Below are 13968 nucleotides of genomic sequence, written 5' to 3' on the forward strand. Positions count from 1 at the left end.
TGACTAAGCCACCTCATTAAGCAATAGGCCCACTTTTTTCTTGTTCAGCTTTTTATTACTAATGTAGCAATAGGAATTCTTCTTGCCCTTGATGTTTCATGCAAGTCTCAATTCTAGATGAACTTTGAATAGCTGAGGATTACCATTTAAGAATTCATGGAAAAGGACTTTTGGGGGAACATGGTCTGCCTATTATACTTTATTACTTCATCCTGATATATTGAAATAAAGACTTCCTAAAATCCTTTTAAGTAATGGTTCTTGGATATCTGCAGCTTCATTTACCATCTGAGTTTAAACAGATAGATGGGGTCTTGTTTAGGGGTTTTTCGAGAGGGAGGGATATCCCTCACATGATATATAGTATTATATATAAAAAGGATAAATTTAGTTTAGAACAGAGTTTGATTCAATATAAAAGGGTGTCAGCCCTCCTTTAGCTCCAAAAGGTCCCCTGGAAATTTAAGTTTTAATAGTTTCAATGCCCATCTGGATATTTCTTATAGCATTACTACTACCCCAAAACATGAATTCCCACCCCCTTGATATAAACTTCAGGTTGGGGAAGCAGTACCTGTGTTTTAACTACAACTTTTACGTGTATGTCTTGGCCTCTAATGTACCATGTCTCATTTGCCTCTCCCAGCCCATAATTTCCGTGCAATGAAAATTACCAGATCGTTCCTGGTTTTGCAAATTCATCTAGAAAATGTTCTGAAGTTTCAACAGGGCAATATATACTGTGTTTATTATTCAAAATACAGCAGTTAGCAACTCATTTTGGTATATGGTGTCTACTATATGATTTCCACAAATAAACATGTTTTTTTATCTGTACTGAATAGAAAATTTAGTTGTCCTCTTTTTGAACCTTGTATAAACAAAAATTTTAGAGCTACAATTTCTCTTAAATGAAAGCATGGCTATGTACTCTTGATAGCCAGAAGTAGAGAATTTTTTCCCCTGTGCTGCTTTTCCACATGAATGAAAGAAAAAACATTTTAGTTATGTGCTTAATTGGAAAGCTAATTCCTGTCAGAAAGGCATCACTGAGTAAAAGAAGTTCTATAGGATATTCAAATGCAATTGAAATTTCTGGTTTACACCGTTAATAAAGCAAATACACAAAATCTTGGTAAAAGGGATTCACCTGGTACTTTCTGCTGACTTAAGAACATGTTGGACACTAAGTATTTTTAAGGTCAAGGATAAGGAACATTTTTTCTGGGTTTTGGATGATGCTTTGGGGTCACATTCACGAGTACCTCAGAAACACCCAGTCTGTAGCTCCTCAATGTGTTTTCTCCACAGCTTCTCCCCACAAAGGAGCATCCCCCAGTACTCCCTGCCAGCAGCCCCATGCAAAGCACGATTCCCCTGTGCATCCTTCCCCACCCTGTGCACACTGCTGCCCCACAGCCAATGCCACCACACAGCTCCCCACACCTCACATGTACCTGCGCCTCCTGTGCTCCCCAGTGCCAGCTGATACAGCACAGCCTCCACTCAGTCTCCGTTGCCTTACCTGCTCCTGGTTGTCCTCTCCTGAAGTGCCCCACGTGTCACCAAGCTGCTCTCCATCAGCAGCAGAGGACAACAGGGGCAGCAATAACAGGGGATGCTGAGGTTGGAAAAAAGCAAAGAAAGGTGGAGAGAGGGAGAAGGAAGAAAATAAGGGCTGCAAGAAGGCCTTGTGGCTGCTGCCAAGTGTTGATCTGATTTAAATCCTGCTCTCTTTCTGAGTGTCATCATAGCTGGATGAGAAAAATAATGAGACGACAAATGAAGCGGCATGATGGGCACTAGCTGTGGCTTCCCAGTGTCTGAGACTTGTTTATTTTTCTGTTTGCTGGTGTTTAGTTACATCTCTATAGATGAAACACTTCAGAGTCTGGAGGCCCATTCCTTCTACAGTTTAAGCAAAGTCACTCACATGTAAGTATTGTAAATAAATAAATGAATACAGTGATGAGATAAATTTGGAATGTGTGGAAATAACATACATGGTGATGTTCATCATTCCTGTCTCCTATGTAGTAAATATTCCTTTTTTCATTTCCTTTCTCCATAATGTGGAGTGAGTCAATCTCTTTTTTGAGCTTATTTCATTGTGCTTGCTTTCCATACATCTTTTTGGTTCCCTTCTGTACCTTCCCATAGAAATGCAGATAAATGTACTGAGAAACTAGTGGGGGTGCATAATGAACTTGATGTCAACTTGAAATAAAATGGTAACTAAGAATTATTTCTGTCAATTTACTGCAGGTAAGTATAAAACAGCAATATAAGCATAAGAAATAAAATCAGAAGGAGCAAAGCACAGACCAAAATGGCACTACCTGGAGACATGAAGAATAAGTAATCATTCTGAAAGTGCACTAGTAAAATGAAGAGTGTTTATATGGTTATTAAATGGAACAAGAATAATATGGGAAAAGGCTTCTGGGAAGTGTTTTTGCACCTTTTTGTTCTCCTCTTCTGACCAACCAACACCAAGTGACACTCTAAGGGCAGCTACAGAATTGCTGGGACTCATCCAGAGAATTCTTGTTATCCATCAGGACCCTGTCAAAATGAGAATGTAATGTATTGAATGGAGAGCTCCATAGGACCCCTCCAGTATCTGGTACTCTTCCATGTTTCCATTACTGATTCAAAAGAGGGATTGGAAAGTGTGCCACTGTTTTAAAGCACAGCTGAATTACAGTTTGGCATATTTCAGAGATTTTTGTTTGCAGAGGTTCCATGGGAGAGCATTGTTGGTCACCATGGATCCAGAAAACATGGTCAGAGAGAAAAGTCTTTTGTGTCCAGAAAGAAAACATGCCAGAGGCAGATTGATTTTAAGGTTGTTGCAAGAAGTGAAAGCTACCACCCATTTTCACACTAATGTTTGAAAAAAGTGATAATAATGTTAAAGTAGATTAGATGAGACTCATGGCAACCTCTAGGAAATGTATACCTATGGATGGTATTTATTCCTATGGTAATAAAAACTAGAATTGTTTTCCTGGAGACACTGTCTCTACCACTGCAGGCCTTTAAGCCTGTATAGTCTGAAATTCTATAGATCTATTTAATCTTCACTCAGAGAAAGAGACTGAATTAGATGATGATTTAACACTGCTCTATTTTCTATGATTTTTTTTCCCTTTTACTTTACACAGTATGAATCAGAAAGGCTAACAAAGTTACAGGAGAAAAATATAATTATTGTTAATGAAGATAAAGAGAGAAACTAATGCTGGAAAGTGTAAGTGACTCCTCTAAGAGAACATGAACCTGACTGGCATACCTAGAAGCAGAGTGCGAGGATCTTGAGATCTACTTCAGGCCAACAACATGCTCCACTAGTACTCCTGAGTTTCACAGCAAGGCTTTGGTGTGATATCAGTACTTACCTTTGGTTAGAATACCATTTCCTGTTATGTTGATATTTTTTTCTAAGCCTGTCGTGTCCATGTTCTCTCTTCCTCTTTCATAGTTGTTGTGTCTTTAAAATTTCTTGTTTAATACAAATGAACATTAAATGAAACATTTACTGGCAGCCCATTTAATCAGCAATGAATAAAGCATCTGCCACTATGTACTACAAATTCCTCATATGGTACTTCTTTTGTGGTTCACCTCATTAGAAATTAAAGATAAAATGCTCCAGAAAGTTCCAAAACCACACCCACTCCAGCCCCTAGACCTGGATGTGTTGTCCATGACCAGGAAGCTGCAGGTCTGTGCAGGAGTCAGCAGAGTTCACAGGCACCTACTCTCATGTCACCCCTGGCACAGGCTTGTGGGGAAGGCATGGAGGGAATGTTTCCTGCTCCACTATACAAGGGTATGGTAAAGTGGGACCCCTTGTATTTCTCACAAAGCACTGCCAAGAGAAACTGCAGACAGACATACAAGATTTTTTTTTTTTTTACTGCACAAGAGCCAAAAATATTAGCCAGGACAAGACATCAGAACTCTGCTCACAAAAGTTATAGGAAAACCCCAAGACTTTGCAGATAGTCCACAAAGAAGCGCCACCTCTACCATTTATAAGTGCTCACCAGGTTTATAAAATATTTTTGGAAGTAAGGCACATGTATAATTTAATCAGGGAATATCCAAGCACCTGGAAAATTAAACAGTTGCATATAAGCTGTGAAAGAAAGCAATTTATAGATTTGATAATTTTTATGAATTGTTTCTATAACTCCTGATTTGTTAAAACCTATCACTGTTGAGTTTGACTTACTTTCCAAACAACAGGATAATAGAGACATAAATTTGTAACTTGTGCTATGTGTTAATTTAATGTTGTCCATTTACATAGTATTTTTAAAGTATTATTGCTAAAATAATACTAGGTTAAGATTATCACAAAGTATTTTAAAGGAGGTTGAGATTAACAGTTTTGAAAAGTCATTTCACAGAGTTTTATTTTTATAACTTGTTTTCCTTTGAACTTTCATAAAGTGCAGCTTTATGTAAATAATCTTTTTACCCTAACTGAAACTTATACACACAGTTTCATTCTCAAAACATTTGTTTTTAAACATAAGAACTTTTCAAGAGAAAATTCAGTGTTTGCAGAAGGGAGAAACGAATGCTTTGCTTTGAGCCAAGTGTTATGTGAATAAGCATCCTGTGTTCATCATGATCTGTCTGCCAAGCTTAGTTAGTGCACTTCAGCCTTGATCTTCAGCAACCCATTTTCTCAGTCCTTAGTTGGTTCACATACCTCTGTCCTGACTTTCTGTTCCTTCCAGACCTCAGCTCTTTAGGCATAGGTCATATTTTTATGCATCCATGCCTTTCAAGTACTGAGCAACTTCTGCAAACTAAGGATACTGATCACCTGCTCTATTTTAATGGCAAAATTTCCACTCCATGAAGATGTAAATAAGGAACAAACTTCTGGTTTTTCTTCTCCCCAGTTGTGCTAAATTGGTCTCACAATGGTTTCTTGTTTCTTCTTTTTGTATTTACCTTTTTTAAGCATGTCTGTTTACGAATTCAGATCTGTCTCTCTCATACAATTACATGAGTATGCATTTTTTGTAAGTGCAATTGTGAAAGGGTCTGATTAGCAATCAGTGGTGTCTCGGTGTAGTTGCCTTACGAGTAGAACTGAAACCTGGTAACATTACACTAAATAAAAACCTGATGTAATTAGGTCTCTGTTTCTCAGGGAAACATTCCTGCAAACAGAACCTCAGAGCCTCATTCTTTTTTTCTCCTTTCTTTCTTTTCTTTTCTTTCTCCTGTGTCCTGGCTCACCTTCCTCTGGTCTCTCCCTGCTCTCTTCTCCTAACTCATAAAGGATTCTCCCCTTATACAACCACATGAAAAGCCCTCTCAGCATTTGGGAACAAGGCCAAAGGTTATGGTTCAAGTGGCTTGCCCTCATAGATGTGACATCATTTGGAGAGCTGGTGGGGGAGCACTCTGCAGGGAGATGGAGCCAAGGGCAGAGCAGCCCCACCATCCTCTGGGCAAGGGCTGCCCTTCTCCTGGACAGCTCGTGATGCCAGGCCAGGGGATATGGCACTGCAGGAAGAAGAGAGAAGCACCTGGAGAGATTTGTGGGGGAATGCTGTGTACCTGCAGTGAACTTCAGAGCTGGGATAAGTGCTGTGCAAAACAATCTTGTTAAAATCTGCAGTCTGGAGGTAGGGAGAAGACTGCTGGGAGCCTAAGCCAGTTTTCTGGTGCCGGCAGTGCAAAGGCTTAAACAGGTGCATGCAGATGAAATAACATGGATGGTTTGGCTGCAGGGGGAGAATGAAACATGGAAGCAGTGTACAAGTGAGAGACGCTAAGGGAGCTACTAATTTAGGTTATTACAATACAATAAAACAAAGCTTATTTAAAACATTTCACAACTGCTGACCTGGATACCCTTAGTCTTTGTAGGTATCACAGCACAACATGGTTATATTGCTACTCTAAAGCCAGATTTGCAATTTCTGAATCCTGGGCTTAAACAGACTCAAAAATGTATCAATATTGCAAGGCAGGTATGAAAAACATGTCTGGTGAATGACATTTAGATTCCACTTAAATATGTAAATTGTTTGTGCTTCTTTTAATGTTACCAAATTCAGATAAAATTTTAAGTAGCATATTAACATTTCTGAAAAGTTAGCTGGAAAACATATGTCTTAATTAATTAATTAGCCTAGTATTTGAATAGTTCTTACTATTAGTTTCATTTTTAGATACATTTGGATTTGCAAGAAGTTATAGCTTTGCAACTAAACATAAATTCACAGTTATTTGTAAGTCTTGACACATATCTTTATAAAATCAAGTGACTTTCACTGCACATCCTTTCTTGATGAGATAAAGTTTTTTGTGTATTTTCATTAAAAAGGAAAAGTGAATTGCAGTTCTTGGACAGTCAGGTGGTGATTTGATTGTGAACCTAGTACATTTTTAATTCCTAGTCTGAGTGCCAGAACTAAAATGTCAAACATCAAGTATCTTTAAAGCACAAATAAGACAGTTTTAAAATGGTTTCTGTACTTCCAAGAATGGAGTAGAGTTTGTAAAGCAACTTTGAATACTTTTGTAAATACTCCATTAATAATTCTATTAGCTTGTAGGTAAGTAGCAGCATCCTTTTTTTTTTTTAATGAGCATTTCTAAGTAATTTCAGTTAGGACTGCAAAGTTTATTGTTTATAGGACTGAAATGTTTGTTCAGGGCACCTTTTGCCTTTTTGCATCAATGGTCAACAAAAGTGCCAACTAAGTGTCTCAGGTTTTCTTATACCTTAAAAGCACTTAATGCCTAGAAGGACTCCGAATTGTAACACTGCTGTATGCCATGATTTTTCTATTTTCTAAAGCTGCATCTCAAAAGTAATTTAAAATCAGCTCTCACAGACACAGAGATATTTTGGAACTAGCTTACTAGGCATTTTAAGTATAGTCTTTGGCTTTATCTGCATTTTAGGCAGCTTAAACAACTAATAGTTTTCCTAGAGCTGCTTTTCAAAGAACCGTAACTTTTTAAGTTCATAAGTTTCAATATTTTCAACTCACCAATTCATAGAAGATAAATGATAAAAGTGCAAACCCTGCTTAATGAATTTACTGATAATCAACTTCCTCTTCTATCTTTATGGACCTTTTTGGGATTAATCTTTACACCACAGCAGTCTTTTGATTACAGCTTGAGAATTAGGATCATACATTTATGTGTCTTTGAGTATACTACTCATGCCTGATTACTGTAAAAGAAATTGTGAAATGCAGTTTGTCCTGCTAATTGATAAGATCAGAATTATTCAAATGTCCTTCCTCCTTAAGGGCTTAACTTCATAGGGTCCAATATTAATGGAGCAGTAGATATCCTTGAAATCTGTGATTTTTAGGGAGAAATTCCTTCCAGTACTCTAAGACTAGTCGTGTTTGAATATTTAAAACAAGGACAACAGCACAGTTCATGAATGGAAATTAAGAACTCTGGGGAGGAAAGGGTTGGAAAAGAGAATATTGGCAAGAAGAGAGAAAAATAAATTGGATTAGAATTGTTTTCATTCAGAGACCAATCGTGCACCGAGGAGATGTTAGAAAACAGCGTCAGAGAATTCATGTATCTGTGTTGGTTTTGGTTATTTTTTGTCTACTGAAGAAGTGACATTTTCTCACAAGATAACAGAAAATTTTGAAAGACTTAAAAGCATTCTTCTCATAGACTTGGAACCTCTTTGTAAGCAGGGAAAAGAGATAAGAAATGTGGAGATGGCAGAACACAGCCCGGTGAAGATTTGCACATGTTCCAGGCGCCCTTTGATATGCAAGGCAGCACTCAGGCCTCACTGTGTTTTGCCCCTGCTAATACGAGCCCAGCAGTCTGTGTGTCTCTACCTGATTTTTTTTTTTGAATCCTCCAGCCAGCAAGATGATGGAATAAATCTACTCTTTGCACTTCAGCTGTGTGTCGTGGTCACCTTGGTGTTACCTACACTTATCCACAGCACACAAGATCTTTCTCTTTTTCACCCAGATAAAATGAGAGGCCACACATTCAGGCCAGTCAAATGCAGAAGGCACATTTGACTGGACTAGAAGTAGAGAAAATTGGATTTCTGTCCTCATTTTTTCTTAAGTGTAACACTCACTTCTGTCAAATCACCTTTTATTTTTATACCTCTCTCATCTGTTTTGACTAGACACTTCTGAGCCTGGCTGTCTGCTCCACAGTGACCCTTTTCTTCCTTTTGGGCTTTAAGGCACCTCTGCAATACAAAGAGTAGGATGAATTGCAAGTATAAATACAGTATATATTAAAGCATACTTCTTTTTGAATCCAAACATTACCAGTTCAAGAAAATTGAACAGCAGGCATATAAACCTTTTCCCAATGTTTAGTTGAATCATATTGATTCCCTCACTCACATTAAGATTAACTCTCATTACTGTGCTGTCTCATCTGGCTGTTTAAAATATTTTATTCCCAGATTAAATAGCTTTTCATTTGCCTTTTTAAATCAGCAAATGCCCTCTCATGGCCCAATTACTTAATAAATCAAAATTGTATCTCATTACATTATTTTGTTCTTTTAATTTTAGTACCATCTGCTGATTTTGAATTCTTATTTCCAGTACCCTCATCCAAATAATTTAGGCAGAATACTATGAATAGCAACAAAACAAAACCTGATGACTCTTTGATACTCCAATGCATTATCCATTTCCAGGCTAAAGGCTGCACTGAAGACTCTCCTTCCCTGGAATATGCTTAGTCCACAGAGGATTATCAGGCCAGGAAGCTCACAAGTCCAACATTTTGAAAGCAGTCAGTGATGGAAAAAACATGTCAGTTAATGTTTATGAGTTTATGAAGTAAATTCCACTGTTGGGAATGTGATAGCTGCATAACTAATAAAATAATTGGAGAGAAGCAAGAAACTGCCACTGAGAGGATTTCTTTTAAATACAGAAACACAGCTACAGTTCAAAGTAGCTAACAGATGTGACGAATAGTTGAATGCAGCACTACAGTAGCAGTACTAGAGCAGTTAATGACATCAATTTAACATTCAAGTGAAAGGGTAATCCTCATTTCCCTGCAGTGTTTTAGTACACAGAGAGAAAACCGATGACTTGAAAGGTGAAGCAGAACTGTTTCATCAGTACAAAAATATATGGAAAGGTTGAAGTCTTTGTACCAGTGTCTTCATAGTGATTTATCCATAATTTCTGTCTCTTTTCCCACTTCTATTTCTTAGACAACTTGTCTGGGTTGATTTTATCCTATTAAAACAATTCCAGCGTCAGAGACAGTTTTAAATACCAATTTTCTGATTCTTATATTATATAGGTTACGTGGCACAGTTAGGCCATGGTAAATTGAATGCTACTGGTATTTGCCCATTGGGTCTCTGTCCAGTAGCAGCTCTACTCTGACTGACTTAAGGCTGGAAGATCACCCACATAACCTGCACCGCCATGCCATCTAAATCTGTCATCTTTGTCAAATTTCTCTATATAAGTAGCTTGAAATGTTTTCTTCAGACCCATTGCTCCACTGCTAGTGTCAGAAGGAAGCCTGGCACCATTCTTTCTATATGGTTTCTATATTGAGAAAGACTGAGGGTTGTTTCAGCAGTGTTATGAGACCAGTGTCTAGAGCTGATTTAAGGTAAACAAATAGAAGCAAACATGCAAAACCATCCATGCAAAAATTCTGGAATCAGTAAAGAGTCCAAGAAATTAAAAGTCTGCATGTGATGGGGGAGGGCTTTTTTAATAAAAGATGAAAATCGGTAGGTCTATCGAATCTACCTCAATACTGAGAATTTTGGCAGAGTCTGCTTGGTGCAGACAGACTGCTGACTGTTGTTATAGATAGAAAAGAAAGAAATCTGCTAGAAAATAGAGGAATTAGAAATATTAAGGGAAATTGTACTAAGGGAAGAGACAAACGTTTCAGAAAAATGAGGAAGAGTAATGACTCCAGGCAATGATGGTGGTGACACCCTCACGGCCATAGCTGTGATTAGTGTCAGGCTGGTTTTTCAACATGTGCAGACTAAAAAGCCATTTGCAGACCAAGCTTTCTCTTGGGTAGAAGTATTTAAAGATTTAACTGTGGACAGAAGATATAAGGAATGAAGTCTATGTTATGTCTTGCCTTGTTATATAGCAAAGAGATATGCTATCCTCTGTACTGCTGGGCATGGTTATGTAGTGAATATTGTGGCCATTTCAAGTCTCAGAACAAAGATGATTTAAGTGACTGAGCCATCACTTGATGGCCTCTTAAAAGACAGGAAAAAAATAATACAAAATACTGTCAGACCCACACAGAAAATAAGCAGAAAAATTGTACATAAAATTATAAGTTGCATAGATGGTTGTAATTTGATAGGATTATTATATACAAATAACAAAGGTTTTACTTTTCTTCTTTTTACTCAATGTTGTAGAAACAAAACCCTCACCATGTTCAAAGTAACAGCCATTACCACAGGGTATTTGTTTTGATTTTAGGACCATGCAGACAAGGATCAATAATCAAATCTTAGGTACTTCTTATCCCCTTGCTTCAAAAGGCCAGTCCCCAGGATAGCACCTATCCAGATGATAATGCATCATTGTAAGATCACTCTGATTTGAGCTAGTGCTGTCCAGAACAAAAAGCTTATTGCAGGAATTAGGTCCCTGAAATTTAACTTTAACATTGCTGATCTCTGTTGTCATACGTTATTAAATATTAATTGTCAATGTTCCTCCCTTTTTACAGTGAAATTCGAAATCTTAGAAACTTGGATTACATAGATCCAGATGCTTTTAAGAACCTCCCACTTCTGAAATACCTGTAAGTACTTGGTACCTGCAACAAACTGGTACTTAAATCTCACAGATGACTCTTTACATTATAGCAGTTTTGCTGGTTTACATTTGATTTTGGAGTTGACTGCCATGTTTCTCCCTGTTACTTTATTCTAATGACAGAAAGCCAGCAAGGGTAGGGGTTGGAACTCTTACTACTTTTGTGAGAAAGGAAAACACGTTCACAAATTCATCAGTAGTTTTCCCATTTGTCTTATCCATTAAATATCTAGAATACACTAATATTTCTTAGCAAAATTCCACAGCTAGCTCTTTGCTTATGATAAGTGCTGTCTTACTCTATTTTTGTAGGAAATAGTTGGAAGAAGGGACACAACAAATATATACACGTCTTTAGTGTTTACTACACATTTACACAGGGTTTTAAAGCATACCTGTCAGCCAAATGGGAAAAGCTCACCTACAGACACCTGATTTCATATGACCTCTAAGGCAGAAAGAAATCCTGAACCTTTCCCATGATTTTCTAAAGAAACTTCTGTGATTTTGAGTAATATTTGGAAGAAAAGCCTCCATGTGTATGTGGTGGGGGCAGTGGCAAGGAGGAAAGACTTCTCCAGGTTTTTCCTATAGATGTGAAAGCAATAAAAAAAGAAAGTAGTAAAAAATTCCATTTCAGGATAATAGTTTTAGAAATTGAGAATTGCAGTTGTTTTCATTCTATAGGAGTTCATAAAGAAGGGGCTTTAAGCATTTCACATTTTAGACAGTTTCCGTTTTTAGAGCCATATGAACAACTCTTAGCCTCACTGAAAGATAGGGGATTCTGGGGTCCAGACCATTAACTGAAGCAGCCTTAATGTCTCAAGTTAAAATAAACCAGAGATTTAATTATTTTCTTCCTATCAACCTCACAAGTTTCTTCCCTCTGCAGATCTGCCTGGCTGTCTTATTACTATGTGTTCTCATTTTTTTGATTCTATAATTTATCAGTAGTCTGGCATTTTGAATTCTTTTATGCTGTTCTTGCATCCTTCTGTTTTGGACAGTTGATTATAAATGGATTGATTGACAACAGAGAGGATGCAATAACCATCCTGCTCTGTTGAACACTTTAAATACATTGTTTGTTGTTGTTCCGTGATGCAGTCATTCTTTCTGTTTCTCCTCTCTTTCAGTGGTATTTTTAATACTGGACTCAAAGTATTTCCAGACCTCAACAAAATCTATTCATTTGATGTGAATTTTTTACTGTAAGTATCTGTCCTTACAGCTGGTTAGAATATTGCCATCCTCAGACCACATGAAAATGTATAATGAAGGTTTCTGGTTTTGAGAAAAAAATCATTTAAGTCTGACAAAGTGGTTTTCTTCAAGCAGTATTTCAATGATCCTTAGCACCAAATCTAGAAAATGCCAGCTCACCTAGCACTACACATTTGCCCTGAATTAGAGACAGGGACACGCAGCACATTCATGATACACAACTTCTACAGGCCCTGCGCTTTTGTTTCGGTTTTGGTTTTGCAATACCTGAATTAATATGAAGTCAGAATAGTGTGACACATGGGACCTGAGCTGGCATACATCCTTCTAACATCAAGCCATCCTGTCAAAATTATACTAACAAATTTGTGCTGGCACGGTGAAGCAAACTGCAGAACAATTTCTTGAAGAAAGAGAATGGGAATGCAAATGGGGACAAGGAGGTCTCCCACTATTATCTTTAAAGGTATTATAGAAACAAAGGGTTCTGCTTTGAACCCTAAAATAAGCAGGAGTTTCTTGGTATTTAAAAAGCACAGACAATATCCACCTGTATCAATCTAAGTCAGAATTTTGAGTTGTAATCAAGCTGAGGAGGAAGAGTAGTGCAGATGAAGACTTGCAGGCTGACACAAGGTAAAAGTATCTTGGTCACTTCTTGGTCTCAGAGAGGAGTTGGAAATCTTATATTGTAGCAGTTTTCAGCTGGAAGAGAAAGCTGGATGGGCTAGGCAAAAGGCAACTGAAAATGAGAATTACGTCAGAAAGTGATTTGCAAAGATGTGATTGATGATCTACCACAGGCCTTGTTTTTTCAGTGCTGCTAAGAGGTGTTTTTGGTCAGGAAGGGTCAGTTCCCACTGCATTCATGGTCTGCCACCGACAAGATGAACCTCAGAGCAATAGAGAAATGCTGCTTGTTTTGCTAAAAAGTGTAGACCTGTAGGAAGTAATGAGATCTTCCCTTCCAAGGATCTTCTGAGACCAGAAATAAACTTGGTTCTAAAACACATTCACCTTGGCTGTAGGCCTCCAAGATTGAAACCTGAGGCAGTCAGAGCTCTGAGTGAGATGCAACTATGTCTTTAAAACTCTTAGGGAGTTTCTCAAAGACTAGAAAGGCTTCAGCTTAGATTGAAAACTCTGCTAGATCTACTTCTACATAGTAGAGAGAACCAGGAATTGAACAGGCTAGATGAAACAAAGCAGTTTATACAACCATCTGTGTTCTTACTTCCAACTAAGTCAGTGCCTTTCTAAGTGGCAGAAAGCCAAACATTGTTTTACTTCTGCCTTGATATTTTTTACAGTGATAACTAACAAAAGATAAATACAGGTCTTATATGCTGCACAGAGTTTTTAAAGAATCAACCTGTACTTTCAAGGAAGATAGTTCTATGATATATATTTCTAAATATTGTTATTTAATGAAAGACTTTTTGTTTCTTCCATCAAGAAAAAAAATGCTCTTGAAAAATCATAGGTTTCTAAATAATGAATAAGGTATAGCTTGGGGGAAACCCATTCATTATATTACTATTTGCCTTTCAGGTCAAGCAACTTACAAGTAAACATTTATTTAGAAAAAATGAACCAATCTGCGAAATGTCAAACCCAAATAACTTGTGGTGGTGGAAACCACCTATCAGGGAAAATTACTTGGAATGAAAATGGTTGTAGCACTGTTCAGTGTCAGCACATATATATACACAAATGTAGCACATTTGTGCTACAGAAAAGGAATGAAGTTATTTCTGGCACATGGGTAATTGTTAGGACTTCTCAGCCCATGGACTTTATGCATGGGCCTTATTAGGCTGTACCTAATCCACAAGATGAAGAAAAATATTTTCATTTCCAGACTATAGTATTATTCAGGAAAAAATCAGAAAAATGGCAGTCAAAGACT

General features: G+C 37.5%; 1 protein-coding gene across 1 annotated transcript in view; it reads left to right on the top strand.

Annotated features, from left to right (window-relative positions):
* Positions 1-13968, top strand: part of TSHR (thyroid stimulating hormone receptor) — a 42199-nt gene that overhangs the window by 11844 nt on the left and 16387 nt on the right. The window contains exons 3-5 of the mRNA XM_059850101.1: positions 1861-1935; positions 10744-10818; positions 11972-12046. Of these exons, the coding sequence (XP_059706084.1) occupies positions 1861-1935; positions 10744-10818; positions 11972-12046 (225 nt within the window). The remainder of the gene's footprint in view (positions 1-1860; positions 1936-10743; positions 10819-11971; positions 12047-13968) is intronic.

The sequence above is a fragment of the Haemorhous mexicanus genome, chromosome 6 (genome assembly GCF_027477595.1).
Source record: "Haemorhous mexicanus isolate bHaeMex1 chromosome 6, bHaeMex1.pri, whole genome shotgun sequence".
Lineage (NCBI taxonomy): Eukaryota > Metazoa > Chordata > Aves > Passeriformes > Fringillidae > Haemorhous > Haemorhous mexicanus.